The following is a 16,080-nucleotide window of genomic DNA, read 5'->3' on the forward strand; positions in this document are numbered from 1 at the left end:
TTAGAATTCATTATTAGCTTCTTTAATAATGTTTGGAGGCAAATATGCTGTAACTCCAGCAAAGATACACAGAAAACCTCTTGTTTTGCCCTTCCTCAACTAAGTCCTAAGCCTAATTAGAGTAAGATCATTACAGAGGAAGAAATCACTTTTTGAAAATGATACAGCTCAAATTTCAGTGCTTTTTAATCTGGGGTAAATGAAAATCAGGCCTACACACTCAGCATCTAAATAGCCACACACCCCATTATAAGCCACATTTTGTGGTTCTAATTCTAGGCTATTCTCGCAAATGATAGGTAAATGATTACACTAATTGGCATTTTTTGTATAATTATATATGATAGTTTAGTATATAATAGCTTTTCACAGCGTCAAATTACTTACATTAATGCTGGTAATAGTTTTTAATGAAATCTCTGGGGACAGCTTGAACTTGCAGATATAAAGTAACATAGCTTTCATTTTTTTTAAATGTGAATACTCTAATTAGTTTTCCTTACTTAACAGTTCGGTGCCTTGAGGCACTAAGGAAAGGGGCTTTCTTACCGAGGGAAATTTTCTAATGTCGTTCCACTGAAAAATTAAATGAATTAGGATGTCAGATATCAGCAGCATTTTACCAGGCTCTCTGCTAATTCTCACAGATGAGAGATTAATCAAAGGCACGTTCTCATCCAAACCACAGCCAAGAACATAACTAAATTCTTAACCCAGCAGAAAAATGTAACAGCGCACTGGATCGAGCATGCCCTTGGAATGTTAACAACTAGTTTAACTTTCAGCAAGCAAAATAGAGTAGCTTCTGAGTGGAGTTTATTCTATCAGAATATTCAACACATACTTATATTATTATTTTTATGTACAAGCCATCAGCCACTCAGCCCATATGGAAAACAGTAACAACATTATGGCCGATTCCCACATCTAGGGGCCAGCTTCACTGGCATGGAGAAGAGAAGTGGTGATGATTTCTCAAGTTTGAGAAATGAGTGCTTGGCAAAAGAAATCTGGTGCTGGACTAGGTGTTTGTATGGCTGACAGTGTCTGCTGTGACGCGGGTGGCGCTGTGGGCCTCTTGGGCTTGCCGATCAGGAGGTCGGCGGTTCGAAACCCCACGGCAGGGTGAGCTCCCATTGCTCTGCCCCAGCTCCTGCCAACCTAACAGTTTGAAAGCACGCCAGTGCAAGTAGAAAAATAGCTAAAGCTGCGGCGGAAAGGTAAACGGTGTTTCTGTGCGCTCTGGTTTCCGTCATGGTGTCCCATTGAGCCAGAAGCGGTTTAGTCATGCTGGCCACATGACCCAGAAAGCTGTCTATGGACAAATGCAGGCTCCCTTGGCCTGAAAGTGAGATGAGCACCGCAACCCCATAGTCACCTTTGACTGGACTTAACCGAGGGATCTCCTTCTAAATCTATCCAACTGCTCTTCCCTTAGTCTTTAGTAGTTGGCATCCTTGTGCTTTTGAGAAAGGCTGGGATGTGTAGCTAGAACTCCATTTTTTATTTTTAGTTAGTAGCCATGATCCTCCACACTATTAGTAGATAACTTGGGTTGCAAACTTCAACATGGTCCACAACTGAAGAGTAAAACCTAAAACCTGAACTTTCTAGGATTTGATCAACTAGACCGCCACTCATAAACATATCGTCAAAAATCATCTTCCCTGGAATCAGGTATGAACAGTCCCTTGAAAAAGGGTAGCATTCCTGATTCTGACAAACCTAAAGGCCCATCAAGTCTCTTCCAAGTATGGCTTGGAAGTTTGCACAATGTTTCATTTGTCTTTTGCTGCTTTCAGTTCCTAGAATCAAGAGTAGATGCTCTGAAATGGAGAATTCTACTGAGTACCATATATTCAGATTGACATATCTGATTATTTTAGCCCCACCAATTTGTTCATCACAGGAGCAAACTAAAGTTGGGCAATATCTGGGTTTTCAACATTGTGATATATCACCAGCTAAATATCTCAATATTCTGATATATCACAATGCCTGAAATAAGGATGGAGCTATACATACACACAAACCCCATGATTCACGATATATTGCCAGGTCAAAAATTATGAAACCAATATCATAATATGGACTTCAAACCGGTTTTGGACAATATATCAATACATTGTTCAGCCCTAGTACAAACTGAATTCCTAAGAGTCTCACTGCCAGACTACTCCAATTCATCAGAACGCAAACACAAGTGTCAAATATCTAAGACTAGAAAACTCCTCGGAAAGAAATAGAGTTTCATGTTTTCCCTTAATATGCATTATGGTAAGACCTGACACTTCCAAAAGTGCAACATGAGTCATGTACCATGATGTTTAGCTGGGTGGTTTATTTTTTTAAAAAAATAATAAAATTGGTTCTTCAATGAAAAGACGACCACACGATTATTTGAGAAATATAGTGAATTTTAAGTGCCCATACCCTGGATAGTTCGAGGTTTGTTGGCATTATTGAAGTCGCAGATTATCTCCCATTTATTCTGCACCTCCTCTGGTGTCATCGGCTGGTTCTTCTGTCTGACAATGGCTCCGAGCGATCGCTCCCAGCGTACTAAGCAAACAGCGATAGGAAGAGATAGCCATCAACTGTTGAAACTGCAGGACCACTGCTTTCTTGTAAAAGTAGTAGCCTTTCCCACCAAAACAAAAGTCTAGATTATCGCTCCCTGCCAAGAACAGAACTTGATTTTTACATAATTCAAACCGCCCACGTAGAGCAGAAATTCTAGCTCAGACCTTTAAGGAAGAGAGCTTCATTGAATATGGCTTTTTGCCAGTTTGTTTATCTGTATTCACAGCTTGCATCATTTTGAAAGCTTAAAGAGAACAGTAGTTGTAAGAATGATAAAAGCACCTTATTCAATTTCAAATAAGATCTGATAAAAACACACTATCATTTGCCATCAGTGACCAAAAAGCAGGTCCACATAATATGGAGTGCCCATAAAACACCTATAAAGGGTGCAGAGATGGAGTTTTGAGGAACTGTTTCATGGATGTACGGTAAACTGCTCCGCTAGAAAACATGTTGGAGGGATTATTGGGTTTTCTTGTTTTTGTTTTTATTGCGTATTATGTGCTTTTGCATTGTGATTTTGTGTTGTGGACCACCCTGAGACCTGTGGGTATCGGGTGGTATACAAATTTAATAAATAATTATAATAATAAAAAATAATACTATATGCCTTTGTAGTATAAATGCGAGTTCAATCCACAGCTACTTACCAAAATGTGATACCGCTAAAGTGGTTTAAAAATGGCTAAAAATACCCCTTTGTATAATTCCAACCTATCGGCATAAAGGTCCACTACCCTTAATAGGCAACAAATTGAAGTTTCCATATTCTATTTTATGACAACATAAAGATTTCATTTCATATTAAACTCAGATTCTTTTGCAAGTATTAGACCAGATTGTACAAGACCACTTACATTTTCCAATCCATCCAGCTCCAACCTGCAATATAAAATTTTAAAAAGTTAATATAACCTCAAAAAGCAAGCAGTGACAGAATTGTACTTCAAGCCATACTGGAGAGAGCAGTATGTTTTATTTCAGCAATAGCCCAATTCAGATGATCATATCTTGGTTTAATAAGGAGATTATATGAATATGAGCCTTTTGCCCGCCCACCCAACCTCTTCAGTCCTCCTCTCCCAGCTAATCTAATCAAGAAGCCTCTAATTAACTATCATTGCCTGCTTTGTCTGAAATGGGAAATTATGGTTACTACTTTGTAACAAGTCATAATATTAAACCAGCTTCAACCCTTGGCTGAACATCCTAGCTTGTTTCATAGCAGCTAATCATAGTTTCCCGGGTTTTGATGGAACAGGAAACAATGGTTAATAAGAGGCTTCTTGGTTTGATTGTTGTGAAGGCAAGAACTGGGGAGCTGAACGGGCAAGCAACTTGGTTGGATATTGCCCTTATTTTTTCTGAATTTTGTTTCTTTCACGTGTATCTTTAACCCTAGCATATTATTCTCCTAGCTTCAAGAAAGCTGTTAAGTGGGTGGGCAAACCCAATATTGGGAGTGTAAATTCAGGTATCACTCCCCACCAATTACCTTATTCACCCTAATTTGCACACGCATGTACCTCACTTTAACTCTCATTTCTCAAAGATTCACAGCTGATCATGTGAAAGGAAAATACAGTGATATTACCTCAAACAGTCCGCTATTCTCTTGACAACTTTCATGGCAAAGCCAAAGAACCAGAGGAGCCACATATTCTGGCTTGAAAGCATCCAGCATATCTAGGTTAGACGGAGTTTAAAATAACGTAAGTTTGCAAAAATAAAATAAAAATGCTATACACTCTAGAACAGACGTTGCACACCAGGAATGGAAAAACTGCTGTCTTCGGGTTGCTGATGGACTACCACTCCCATCAACCACAACCATTCTCCATGGCTGACAAGAGCTGGAGTCCTACCACATCTAGAGGGCCATAGTTTCCTCATCCTGGTTGTATATAAAGAGATAAAATACCAGGCTTCACTGATATTTGTAAGTGCATGCTCACATTCGTCCTTTGTTATCCTTGTTTCTCTTCCTCACTTCCCCATAATTTTAGACTGTAATCTCCTTGGGGAGAGGAGGCACTAATAATAATAATAATAATAATAATAATAATAATTTATTTATTTATTCCCCAGCCTCTCTGGGTGGCTCCCAACAGAATATTAAAAATACAACAAAACATCAAACATTAAAATTTTCCCTAAAGAAGGCTGCCTTCAGATGTCTTCTAAAAGTCAGATAGTTGTTTATTTCCTTGACATCTGAAGGGAGGGTGTTCCACAAGGCAGGTGCCACTACCAAGAAGTCCCTCTGCCTGGTTCCCTGTAGCCTCACTTCTAGCAGTGAGGGAACTGCCAGAAGGCCTTCAAAGCTGGACCTCAGTGTCTGGGCTGAACGATGGGGGTGGAGACGCTCCTTCAGGTATACTGGGCCAAGGCCATTTAAGGCTTTAAAGGTCAGCACCAACACTTTGAATTGTGCTCGAAAACGTACTAGGAGCCAATCTGCCTCTCTTCTTGCCTTCAGAATTTAAGAGTGTTATGCGGTGTCCAAAATAAAACATTGCAAGTGATAACTTGCTGTCCAAAAACACCCAGCATGGAGTTTTCATCCAGGCATCATAGCACAGAGATAGAAGTTGGGACACATTTCAATGTATCATTCCACCTTTCCTCCAAAGAGCTTTACATGGCTCTCCCCATCTCCTTATTTTCAGAACAACACTGTGAGGTGTTTTTGCCTTCAGTAGCAGTAAAGCTCTGCTGGATGAAGTACAATTGCATTTGATCTTTTTTCTTGGAAACTCTGCAACGTATTTTAAGTTTTTCCTCCTCTGGAGACGGCACGACACTCCTGCCGTGCCAGGCTTTGGGAAGGAGGCATGAAGGCTCCAGCAGGGTTCAAAGCCCATCTACCTCCTTCCCAAAGCTGGGCAAGAACTAACTAGGCTTTGGGAAGAAGGTGGAAGGACTCGAGGACCCTGTCAGAGCCCTTACAGCTCTTTCCCGTAGCCAGGCAAGTGTTTATCGGGTGCCCTGCGCTCAGCACCCAGTGCAAGGGAACCAGTTGCACTGCCCTAAAACCTCCGCTGTCACTTTGGAGGAACGCATGCTGAAGACTGAAATTTCAGTTTAAAAACTCAATAACATGGTGCTCACATAAAATATGCCGGCCCTTATAGGTTCACATTAGAAGTCATCCATGTGGCATTAAGTTGAGTGATGAACAAAAATGTTGGCATCTACTTTTTATAAAACATGCACCGTTTTTTCTGAGCACTTAAGAGGTTGATGTTGACGCTGGGTACACTCAAGTAAATGTCAACTTTAACCTTAATCAGAAATGAAGTGGGAGTCTGTGCAGGACACTAAAAGAATGTCTGTGGAAGAAGATGACAAAGTAACACTCCAAGATTATTATATTGAGGAGTTGGGGGAGAAAGGGAACTGGGACTTCACAAATGCCGTTGTATCTCATATTGCTTCCTTGCATTAGAACAAAGGCCATAAACAGGCGGAAAGCCATATCCAGTTAAAGATGATACAGCTGTAAAAGGGACCCCTGACCATTAGGTCCAGTCGTGACCGACTCTGGGGTTGCGGAGCTCATCTCGCTTTCTTGGCCAAGGGAGCCGGCATACAGCTTCCAGGTCATGTGGCCAGCATGACTAAGCCGCTTCTGGCGATCCAGGTCAGCGCACGGAAACGCCGTTTACCTTCCCGCCGGAGCGGTACCTATTTATCTACTTGCACTTTGACGTGCTTTCGAACTGCTAGGTTGGCAGGAGCAGGGACCGAGCAACGGGAGCTCACCCCGTTGCGGGGATTAGAACCGCCAACCTTCTGATCAGCAAGTCCTAGGCTCTGTGGTTTAACCCACAGCGCCACCCACATCCCTGATACAACTGTAGTCGCTACAATTCAGGAGGGTGAATCTTGCACACTATGTCCTTTTCAGTCTTTTCTCCCCATTTATCAGCAGATAACTTTGTTTGTATCAGATGCGAAGCTTTCAACTGCTTTCTTCTAATGCAGGAGCATCCAAACTTTTTTCAAAGAGGGCCAGATTTGATGAAGTGAACATGCATGAGGGCCAACCAAAATTGTTGACCTTTTTTAGGATTGAAGTTGTTGAGTGTTTTTTTTAGGATTTTACCCTGGGGAATTAAACTGCCACAGGGGCCGGATTAAACCAACCGGTGGGCCACATTAGGCCCCAGAAACGGATGCCTGTTCTAATGGATCATGCAAGTGGTTCATAAGAAGCACTGTATGCTGTATTGGTGGATGTGCTTGAAACAATACTGCTAAAAGTGGTGAAATTATTTATTATTTTTAAAATAGGGAGATATTGGAAGGTTTGCAGCAGCCACTGGGCTGAATCGCTCATTGAAGAACTGGGTTCTGAATTATTAATACAAGACATGAAATAAATATATTTCCAAAGTGCATCAATGCAGAACATTGCGCTTTACGTGTAAGTCCAAGTGACAGCACATCAAAGACCAAAAGCTTTAATCTGAGTTTTAGCGGTCTGTGTTTGTCTTTGGAAGACAAGAGGAACGATATGAAGATACAGGATTAAAGTGAGCTTCACACACAAGCACATCTATTCCAGCATCGCAAGCATCATGCAATGAAGCAAACAGAAGACACTTTGAAAACACCACAATCAGCAGCACTGGTGGTCTCATATAAAAGCAGTCAAATCCATCACTGCCAGGCAAGAGATGGTCAAAAAAGGTGTGTCTCCGAACAGGGGGCAGGAAATTTTCTCTGGCCTCGCTTTCACTGAGCCTAGACCTATTTAATCCCCAGCATGCTTTGTGAAAATAAGTTTTGAGTTGTTCCTCAGTTGTTGTTTGGAAAAATAAAAGCAGGTGCTTCTCTAAAAGTCTTATGCAGCACTCACGGTGAGTGAGTTACATAAATTTGCTCCCTTTGAAATCTAGGGAAACTGGAATCAGCTCATCTCTATGTTCCTTGAAGGACTAGGCCAAAAATTTAATCTAGTTTACAGTTCCATTTAATCCCAGATACTGTGTTGCCAACAATAGCTTTTCCAGTGATCCAGGAAAGGTATCATTACTGCAAAAGAGAAACAGACATTTCTGCTAGTGCAAAATTTATTATCACCCAGTTAAACAATCAGGTCCAGAATTTTGATTTTAAATATTATGGCAAAGAGCCAATGGTAGATCTATTCTCTGTTACATTTTTTTCGTTCTTTTTCTATCTCCTTCTTTTCAAAAAAATCTGCACTTGCTGGGGACCAGTCAAAACAAATAACATTTCAAAATTTGAAGTTCTAGTCTGTTCTTGATTCAGGGTAGTTAGGGGACACACCAGAGTGTGGAACAGTAGTTAGCGTTCTGGGTTCATATTCCCACTCAGCCATGAGGTCACTTTGACCGGTCAACAACTCACAGTCTAACCTACCACACAAGGCTTTGGTGAGGATAACATGGGGAGAATTATGTACACCACTTTGAGCTCCTTAGAGGAGAAGTGGCATATTACTAACATAACAAATAAAGAAAAGGAAAAGGGAAAAACATTTGACTGTGTGATCCTTTGTAATTTTGCCACCGTTTCGGTGATTTAATAACACATCCAAAGCTCACCTGAAATGGAAGAAGTGTCAGGAACAGAAAAGTAGATGGGCAGTTCTGTGATATTAAATCGGCCACTTTGCTAATATTTAGATTGCTTACCCTGAGGCATGACAGTCTGCGTTAGCCGAGATCCTGCGGTGGGAGCAATGGTGTTGCAATGGATGTTGTACTTTCTGCCCTCGACTGCAAGTGTGTTCGCAAGACCCAAAAGACCAAGTTTGGCAGCGCTGTAGTTTGCCTGGCCAAAGTTGCCATATATCCCAGCAGCTGAGGAAGTCATAATTATTCTGGAAAACAAAACGCAGCGAATTCCTGCATTAATATGTCATGGCAGAAAACACTTTGAAAGGGGACAAGGGGACTAGGCCAGTAAAAGCAAGGGAGATGAATCCTGTAATAATGTGATAGGGCAAGTCAGCAAACAGCACCAAGCTTTTCACATAGCGGCAAAACGATTTCCCCTCTTATCTAGTAAGAGAACAGCCAAGTCATTTAGCAAGGTTTGGAAGTGCAAGTTAGTGACTAGCAAATAGGAGATATTCTGCTATCTCAGGGTTGTTGTTTAGTCATTTAGTCGTGTCCGACTCTTCGTGACCCCATGGACCAGAGCATGCCAGGCACTCCTGTCTTCCACTGCCTCCCACAGTTTGGTCAAACTCATGCTGGTAGCTTCAAGAACACTGTCCAACCATCTCGTCCTCTGTCATCCCCTTCTCCTTATGCCCTCCATCTTTCCCAACATCAGGGTCTTTTCCAGGGAGTCTTCTCTTCTCCTGAGGTGGCCAAAGTATTGGAGAGTCAGCTTCATGATCTATCCTTCCAGTGAGCTCAGGGCTGATGTCCTTAAATAAACCCTGATTATCTCAGGGTAGAGTCCCACAAACTATTGAAATGGCAGTGATTGAGAGAGACATTTGGGTATGTTACCATGATTGCTCATAGCAAATTTATTCTCACTCAGCCCCCTGCCCCTGCCTGGCTATTTGGGGCAATGATATTGGCTAACCTTAGTACAGGGGTTGCCAAGAAGGTGCCCTCCAGATGTTGCCGACTTTCATCATTCCTACACCAGCATGTCCGATGGGCAGGGATGAGAATTGTAGTCCAATAACATCTGGAAGGGACTATGTTGGTTATCCCTTAGGGGGCTGTTGTATGGAGGACAACTAGATAATACCAGTGTTCAAGGTTCCTTGCATGCAAGTTCTCTACAGCTATTAAGCATTATTGTTAGTATTCTTGAACAACAACAACTATTACTGCTTATATTTAATAACCATTACAACATGGTTTTGATGGGTGTCTACCACCTTAGGGTTCTTTTTCCTTTTTAAAAGGAAATATGAATTCTTTTCTTTTTTTAAGATTAAAGTATCATGGATTTTACAGAGAAACAGGTGGTAACATAACCGCAGAGTACTTTAACTCTTATTAATTCAACAGAGTTTTGGATCCCTCCGGCAGTATGTTCAATGACCAATCCAATCTACTCACCTGCCAAAGTTCTGGTTTTTCATATAGTTCCATGCAGCTCGGGTTACCAGGAAAGACCCCCTCAGGTGAACTTTGTGAATTATATCTAGAAGGAATTCAAGCAGTTTAATGCATGTGTTTCCTGAATGAGTGAAGGAGGTCAATTCTAAAGCGCAATATGGATGCTTCTCTTTGGAACAATGGCCTGGAGTCTGACTAGCCCTCTGTGCCACGTCTCGTGCAGCTACGGTCGGTCCCCCAACAATCCAGAACAGATTTTCAAAGGGTCTGCAGAGTAAATGTAAGATCTGCAAAAACTACCATAATAGCTTCTGTTGGAAGAAGGATCCTATTAGTGGAACTCTGCTCTGCTCCATCAATGGACCCTCAGTTTGGATCTAAGCCAACAGGATGAACCTTCAGTCTGTGAGTTTAATTAGGCCCACCAAAACTTCCCATTTGGCCTGCAACGTCTTTTCAGCCAAACCCAACACCATATATGACATCAGGTGTGGGGCAGGTAAATATATGGCTCAGCTGAAAGAGGAATTTACAGGTACTGATGATCAACAACACCTGGAAGGTTCTGTGCTAAACACTAGAAGATTATCAGGTCTTATGAAGAGCTGTGCACTGGGGTTCATAATGCCCAATGGTCAGCTGACCTTTGGCACTTTGCAGGCTGTGCCTTCAGCCTCACTGTTTCATTTCAAAGTATGTGGGCAAAAATGGGTCACCTGATGTCACCATTGCATCAGGTGATTGACAGGTGGCTGGTCCACCTACCTGTCAAACATGGGGGGGAGGGTGTTGGGAGATAATGATATGCCCCACCAACCAGATTCTGTTCCCCACCACTGATCCATGTCATGGAGCTTTGTTACTTAGTCAACTCACCCCAGTCTTCATCACTAATTCTAGCGAATGAACGGTCCCTCAGTATCCTAAATAGAAGAAAAGGAAGCAAAATCATCACAGCAGTCACAACGTCATGAATCTGTGGCAGAAGAAAAAGGTTTTGTCGTTCAGATCTACTTACCCAGCATTGTTGATAAGTATGTCTGCAAAATAAATGCACACAAAATGTCATATAGACGCTATACATAGTTTTGATATGCATGCTAAAATTTTTACTACTACTTGAGTTGCATTAAATTTTGCCTTTAGCAAATCTGGCCAGTCCTGAGACACAGAGAGAGTACATTTCAGGAATGCAAAATGCTTGCACTTGTTAAAGGCTGGAAGTGACTCCAGTCTCTGGCTGCAGCACATCAGGTTGGTATAACAACAACAACAACAACTATAATAATAATTTTATTATTTGTATCCTGCCCATCTGACTGGGTTGCCCCAGCCACTTGTAACAGACTGGCAAGAGAGAAAAGAACGCCCCACATTTTTGTTTGGAATGAATGAACAGTTACTAAAATTTGGGCAAACGAAAGTGCTTCTTGGAACGTAACTGGCCTAACAGCCTCATTCAAATTCAGGGGCACTTGCATATCTAAATGAAGCAATGCCTCTCAAACAAAGGACAAGGACATGCTGATGCCTGCTATCCTAAGCATTTGCTAGAACAGCAAGTCCAAGGTTCAGGCCGCCAGACAACTTAGCATGAATATATTGCAATGTGAAAAAGAGAGTTAATTCAAATTCAATACTCCTTACGTATTTTGAAGTGGTGCCATAAAACTTTGCCTTGCCGTTTTATGCATCTGTGTAAAGGTAAAGGGGCCCCTAACCATTAGGTCCAGTCGTGGCCGACTCTGGGGTTGCGGCGCTCATCTCGCTTTATTGGCCGAGGAAGCCGGTGTACAGCTTGCGGGTCATATGGCCAGCAGGACTAAGCCACTTCTGGCGAACCAGAGCAGCGCACGGAAATGCCGTTTATCTTCCCGCCAGAGCAGTACCTATTTATCTACTTGCACTTTGACGTGCTTTCGAACTGCTAGGTGGGCAGGAGCAGGGATTTGAACCGCCGACCTTCTGATCGGCAAGTCCTAGGCTCTGTGGTTTAACCCACAGCGCCACCCACGTCCATAGTGACATTCAAAAATGTACATGGCTGGGCCCTAATGAGTAAGAGATTAACAGTCCTGCCCTAATCACAGTAGCTTCAGGACAGGACTCCTCAAATGTCCTGATGCCCACATGGTGCTCCAGGTGAGCTGAAATCCTCCCTCTTCTCATCAATAGGATGGTTGGCAGAAGGATGCCTTCATGCAGCTGTCCACCACTCAAGTGGATACAGAAGCCTTTTCATGAGCTGCATCTGAAAGATCAGGGCAGCTATGTGGGAGCTAACCCCCTACGTCTGTCCTAAACCTCCATTTAGGACAGAAGCACCCTGTCTCATTAAAAAATAATAATCATACCTATCCTCCCAAAAGCATCCAGTGCAGTTTTCACAAGCTTCTCGCCGGCTTCCACTGAATCTGCAGAAAGAAGTTACAGAAAAAGAACTTAAACCTCAATCACCAATGAGAATATTCTAGTTAGATAGAATACACCCATGCTGGTGGAAAGCAGGACACTAGAAAACCTAAATGTGATCCCTAGAGGCCATTACACATCAAATTTTGCTCACGCACAAACTATCTGGGCTATGCATTTGCATGAACAAGTTGATTATCATAGACAGCAGTAACTCCTGCAACTGCAGCTACTGCGATTTCTTCCTGCTGCATTCATAATTACCAGAGACATTATGCTCACAAATAGACCCAATAGCCGAAATGGGGAAGAAAACACCGCCTTGGATCCTATGAGCCCTTTGGGTGAGTGGAAGCCACTTCTGCTTGTTCATAGCAGGAAGAGCCAATACCCATCCCAGCTGCAGCCCCTCCGGCACATGCCATTCCAGAGGGGTCTCCGGGCTCTCAGAAGTAAATTTGCAGAGAGGCACCAGAGGGTATGGAGCAGAAAAAACCCTGCTTTGTGTATGGCACAATGTGCACTGCTGTTGTCTGGATCCAAGCCACCGTATGAGCACATGTCCTTGGAAGGTAACACATATTTAAGACCCTGAACCAAAAAAATGGCTTAAATGTGGGAACAAGCAGCATTTTGAGTGGTTTTTAACGCATCAAATATCTTCCGATGCCTGGGCTTCAGACATCACAATCTAAAGCAGGCTTCCTCAACCTCGGCCCTTCAGATATTTTTTGGCCTACAACTCCCATGATCCCTAGCTGGGAGGACCAGTGGTCAGGGATGATGGGAATTGTAGTCAAGTAAGCAACTTGATTACATATAATTTTGCCAAAATGTCAGACCCTTCTAAGAACCTCACCTGCATTTACATATTTCAAGAGTTAGAAATAGTAGCTTTGCCAGCATATGTTTTCTTGGGCGGGGGAGAGGCAGGCTAGAGATGAGAGGGGAGAAACATACCATAGTTGGCCACTGCTTTTCCACCTTTGGCTCTGATTTCTTCAACAACATTGTCAGCAGCTGACGAGCTCTTTCCATGTCCCTTGAAGTCGCCTCCGAGATCATTCACTGGATAACAAACAGAGAAGATTGTAATGAGAATTACGTAGGATCAGCTGCTGCAACTTAAGGTAGGGCCAGACCTTAAAGATCAGCCATGCCAACTTAAATAAAATATTGGAGGGGTCAGGTAAGCCCCGCCCCACATAATTGATCAAATGTCGGGGTGCAACCCACAGCATTTAAATGGTAATGCCCATCAACTTTGGGGAGACCCAGCGCCCTCAAATATTTTATTGCAGAAGGCCGAAGGGACCTCGGCCCCTAGGTATGTACAGTATGTTAACCATGACTCTGGGTTCAGATGACACTCTGAGCTAAACCTTGGCATAGTTGCCATTCTGCACCAAGCTAAAAAGCTCAGGGGTCAGAGCAAAGCAAGAGGGAACTCCCCATTGGGAACTGTGACTGTGCAAACATGCCAGAAAGTCATACTTATCAAGATGTGTGAGCCAGACCTAACATACAGTGGTACCTTGGTTCCCGAATGGCTTAGTCGTCGAACAAATCAGCGCCTGAACGCCGCATACCCGGAAGCTCCTGCAGCCAATCAGAAGCTGTGCCTTGGATTTTGAACGGTTTCAGGAGTCGAACGGACTCCTGGAATGGATTAAGTTCAAGAACCAAGGTACCGCTGTATATGGGTCAGAATAAGTACAGTGGTGCCCTGCAAGACGAATGCCTCGCAAGACGGAAAACCCGCTAGACGAAAGGGTTTTCCATTTTTGAGCTGCTTCGCAAGACGAATTTCCCTATGGGCTTGCTTCGCAAGACGAAAACGTCTTGCGAGTGTTCCGATTTTTCCCCGCTTCCCCCCTTTTTCTAAGCCGCTAAGCCGCTAATAGCCTTTTAGCCGCTAAGCCGCTAAACCGCTAATAGCCGCTAAGCCTTTAATAGCCGCTAAACCGCTAATAGCACTAATCCGCTAAGCCGCTAATAGGGTTGCTTCCCAAGACGAAAAAACCGCTAGACGAAGAGGCTCGCGGAACGGATTATTTTCGTCTTGCGAGGCACCACTGTACGCATTTAGTCTGCCAATGGGAAGTTTTAATCTGGGATAGGGAACTTGCAGTCCTCCAGGTGTTATTGGACTGGAGTCGAACAACATCAGGAGGGTCACAGGTTCCATGTCCTTCATTTAAACTAAAACTTCCTAGACTGAAAAATCATGAGCAATCTGAGTAATGTTTCTGGCACAGCAAGCTTTTCTGTAATTGGATACCTGTGCAAAGAGGGAAGGCTAAGACTACATATAAACTTTGAGCTGAAATTGTCAGAAACCCAACACAAGCTTACAGGGTGAGCGAAAGTATTTCAGGACCATATGAAGGCCATCTATTGGCAGTCTGTGTTTAAAAAGCACACTCAGTAGTTAAAACAGGAGCCGCCAATATCATGGATGGATGCAGTTATTCTGCAAAATCTTTTTTTTCTTCCCCTGCTGCGCACTAATTAGACTTCATAGCCAGGCAGAAAGAGTTTTATTTTCATCCTTGCAATTCAGCGCTTTTGAACTGTAAGAAACATGCATGGAGTATTTGCATATTTTCAGACATAAAACAAGAGCATGCAGAAAATCCAGGTTACGTAATAATAATGCAAAGCAGCACGTCTTGGAGGAGAGCTCAAAAAGGAAAGCAAATTGTGCTTGTGGATATGTATATATCTCGTATTTATGAAGCAGGATTACCCCCATGTGGTCAAACTAAATAATGCAATTTAAAATTTGCCACTGTGTTTAATAATTCTTCAGGGTTAATGAAGTGCATTAAAAAGGTGTCCATAAAAAATTGTTCTGAAAAACACACAGAATCAGGGGATAGCATAAAATTAATATCCTTATTCAGACACCTCATGATCTGTTTAAAAGCATTCTACAAGCCTAAGCGTTGGCTAAGGCTGCAGCCCAACTCTACTTTACCTGAGAGTAAGCTCCACTAAATTAAATAGGACTTACCATATTTTTTGCTCTATAAGACTCACTTTTTCCCTTCTAAAAGTCTTATGGAGCGAATGCAGGCTGCGCAGCTATCACAGAAGCCAGAAGAGCAAGAGGGATTGCTGCTTTCACTGAGCAGCGATCCCTCTTGCTGTTCTGGCTTCTGAGATTCAGAATATTTTTTTTCTTGTTTTCCTCCTCCAAAAACTAGGTGCGTCTTGTGGTCTGGTGTGTCTTATAGAGCGAAAAATACGGGTACTTCCAAGTGGACCATATTAGAAACCAAAAAAGAATAAAGGTAAAAGATAAAGCTAAAGGTACCCCTGCCTGTACGGGCCAGTCTTGCCAGACTCTAGGGTTGTGCGCTCATCTCACTCTAGAGGCCGGGGGCCAGCGCTGTCCGGAGACACTTCCGGGTCACGTGGCCAGCGTGACGAAGCTACTCTGGCGAGCCAGAGCCGCACACGGAATCACCGTTTACCTTCCCGCTGGTAAGCGGTCCCTATTTATCTACTTGCACCCGGGGGTGCTTTCGAACTGCTAGGTTGGCAGGCGCTGGGACCGAGCAGCGGGAGCGCACCCCGCCGCGGGGATTCGAACCGCCGACCATGCGATCGGCAAGTCCTAGGCGCTGAGGTTTAACCCACAGCACCACCCGCGTCCCCAATAAAGAATACAGATCACCAATGAGAAGTGGAGCACAGTAGCACAACTTTAAGCCAGGCGTTCGCAAACAAGTTTACTGAAGGGAGACTGATCTTTGATCCAACAGTAAACGGAATCACATGTATGTGACAAATTACACAGATTGAGATCTCTAGTGAAGTGTGAGAGTTGCAGATCTCCACAGATGATAGCAGCTAGAATTCCATAAAACAACAAATGCAAGGGAAACCTATAGAATGTTACAGTAAGCTAAAATTCTGATTGTATCGTTCACTCTTTTGAATTGTGATAGAAGGGGAGGAGAGAGGGGTAGAGTGAAGAAAAAAGTCTGTATCTCAAATTGAATTACCGTGCAAT

General features: G+C 43.0%; 1 protein-coding gene and 1 long non-coding RNA gene across 2 annotated transcripts in view; one reads left to right on the top strand and one right to left on the bottom strand.

Moving 5' to 3' along the window:
- LOC308597875 overlaps positions 1-16,080 on the top strand; it is a 991,146-nt gene that overhangs the window by 967,581 nt on the left and 7,485 nt on the right. The window lies entirely within an intron of this gene.
- Positions 1-16,080, bottom strand: part of HSD17B4 (hydroxysteroid 17-beta dehydrogenase 4) — a 74,773-nt gene that overhangs the window by 47,100 nt on the left and 11,593 nt on the right. Inside the window, exons 3-11 of the mRNA XM_081213686.1 lie at positions 13,020-13,127; positions 12,002-12,061; positions 10,666-10,687; positions 10,524-10,570; positions 9,648-9,732; positions 8,253-8,440; positions 4,181-4,272; positions 3,444-3,468; positions 2,434-2,562 (exon numbers count right to left, since the gene is read on the bottom strand). Of these exons, the coding sequence (XP_081069812.1) occupies positions 2,434-2,562; positions 3,444-3,468; positions 4,181-4,272; positions 8,253-8,440; positions 9,648-9,732; positions 10,524-10,570; positions 10,666-10,687; positions 12,002-12,061; positions 13,020-13,127 (756 nt within the window). The remainder of the gene's footprint in view (positions 1-2,433; positions 2,563-3,443; positions 3,469-4,180; positions 4,273-8,252; positions 8,441-9,647; positions 9,733-10,523; positions 10,571-10,665; positions 10,688-12,001; positions 12,062-13,019; positions 13,128-16,080) is intronic.

This window comes from Podarcis bocagei, assembly GCF_964188305.1.
Source record: "Podarcis bocagei genome assembly, chromosome: 11".
NCBI lineage: Eukaryota > Metazoa > Chordata > Lepidosauria > Squamata > Lacertidae > Podarcis > Podarcis bocagei.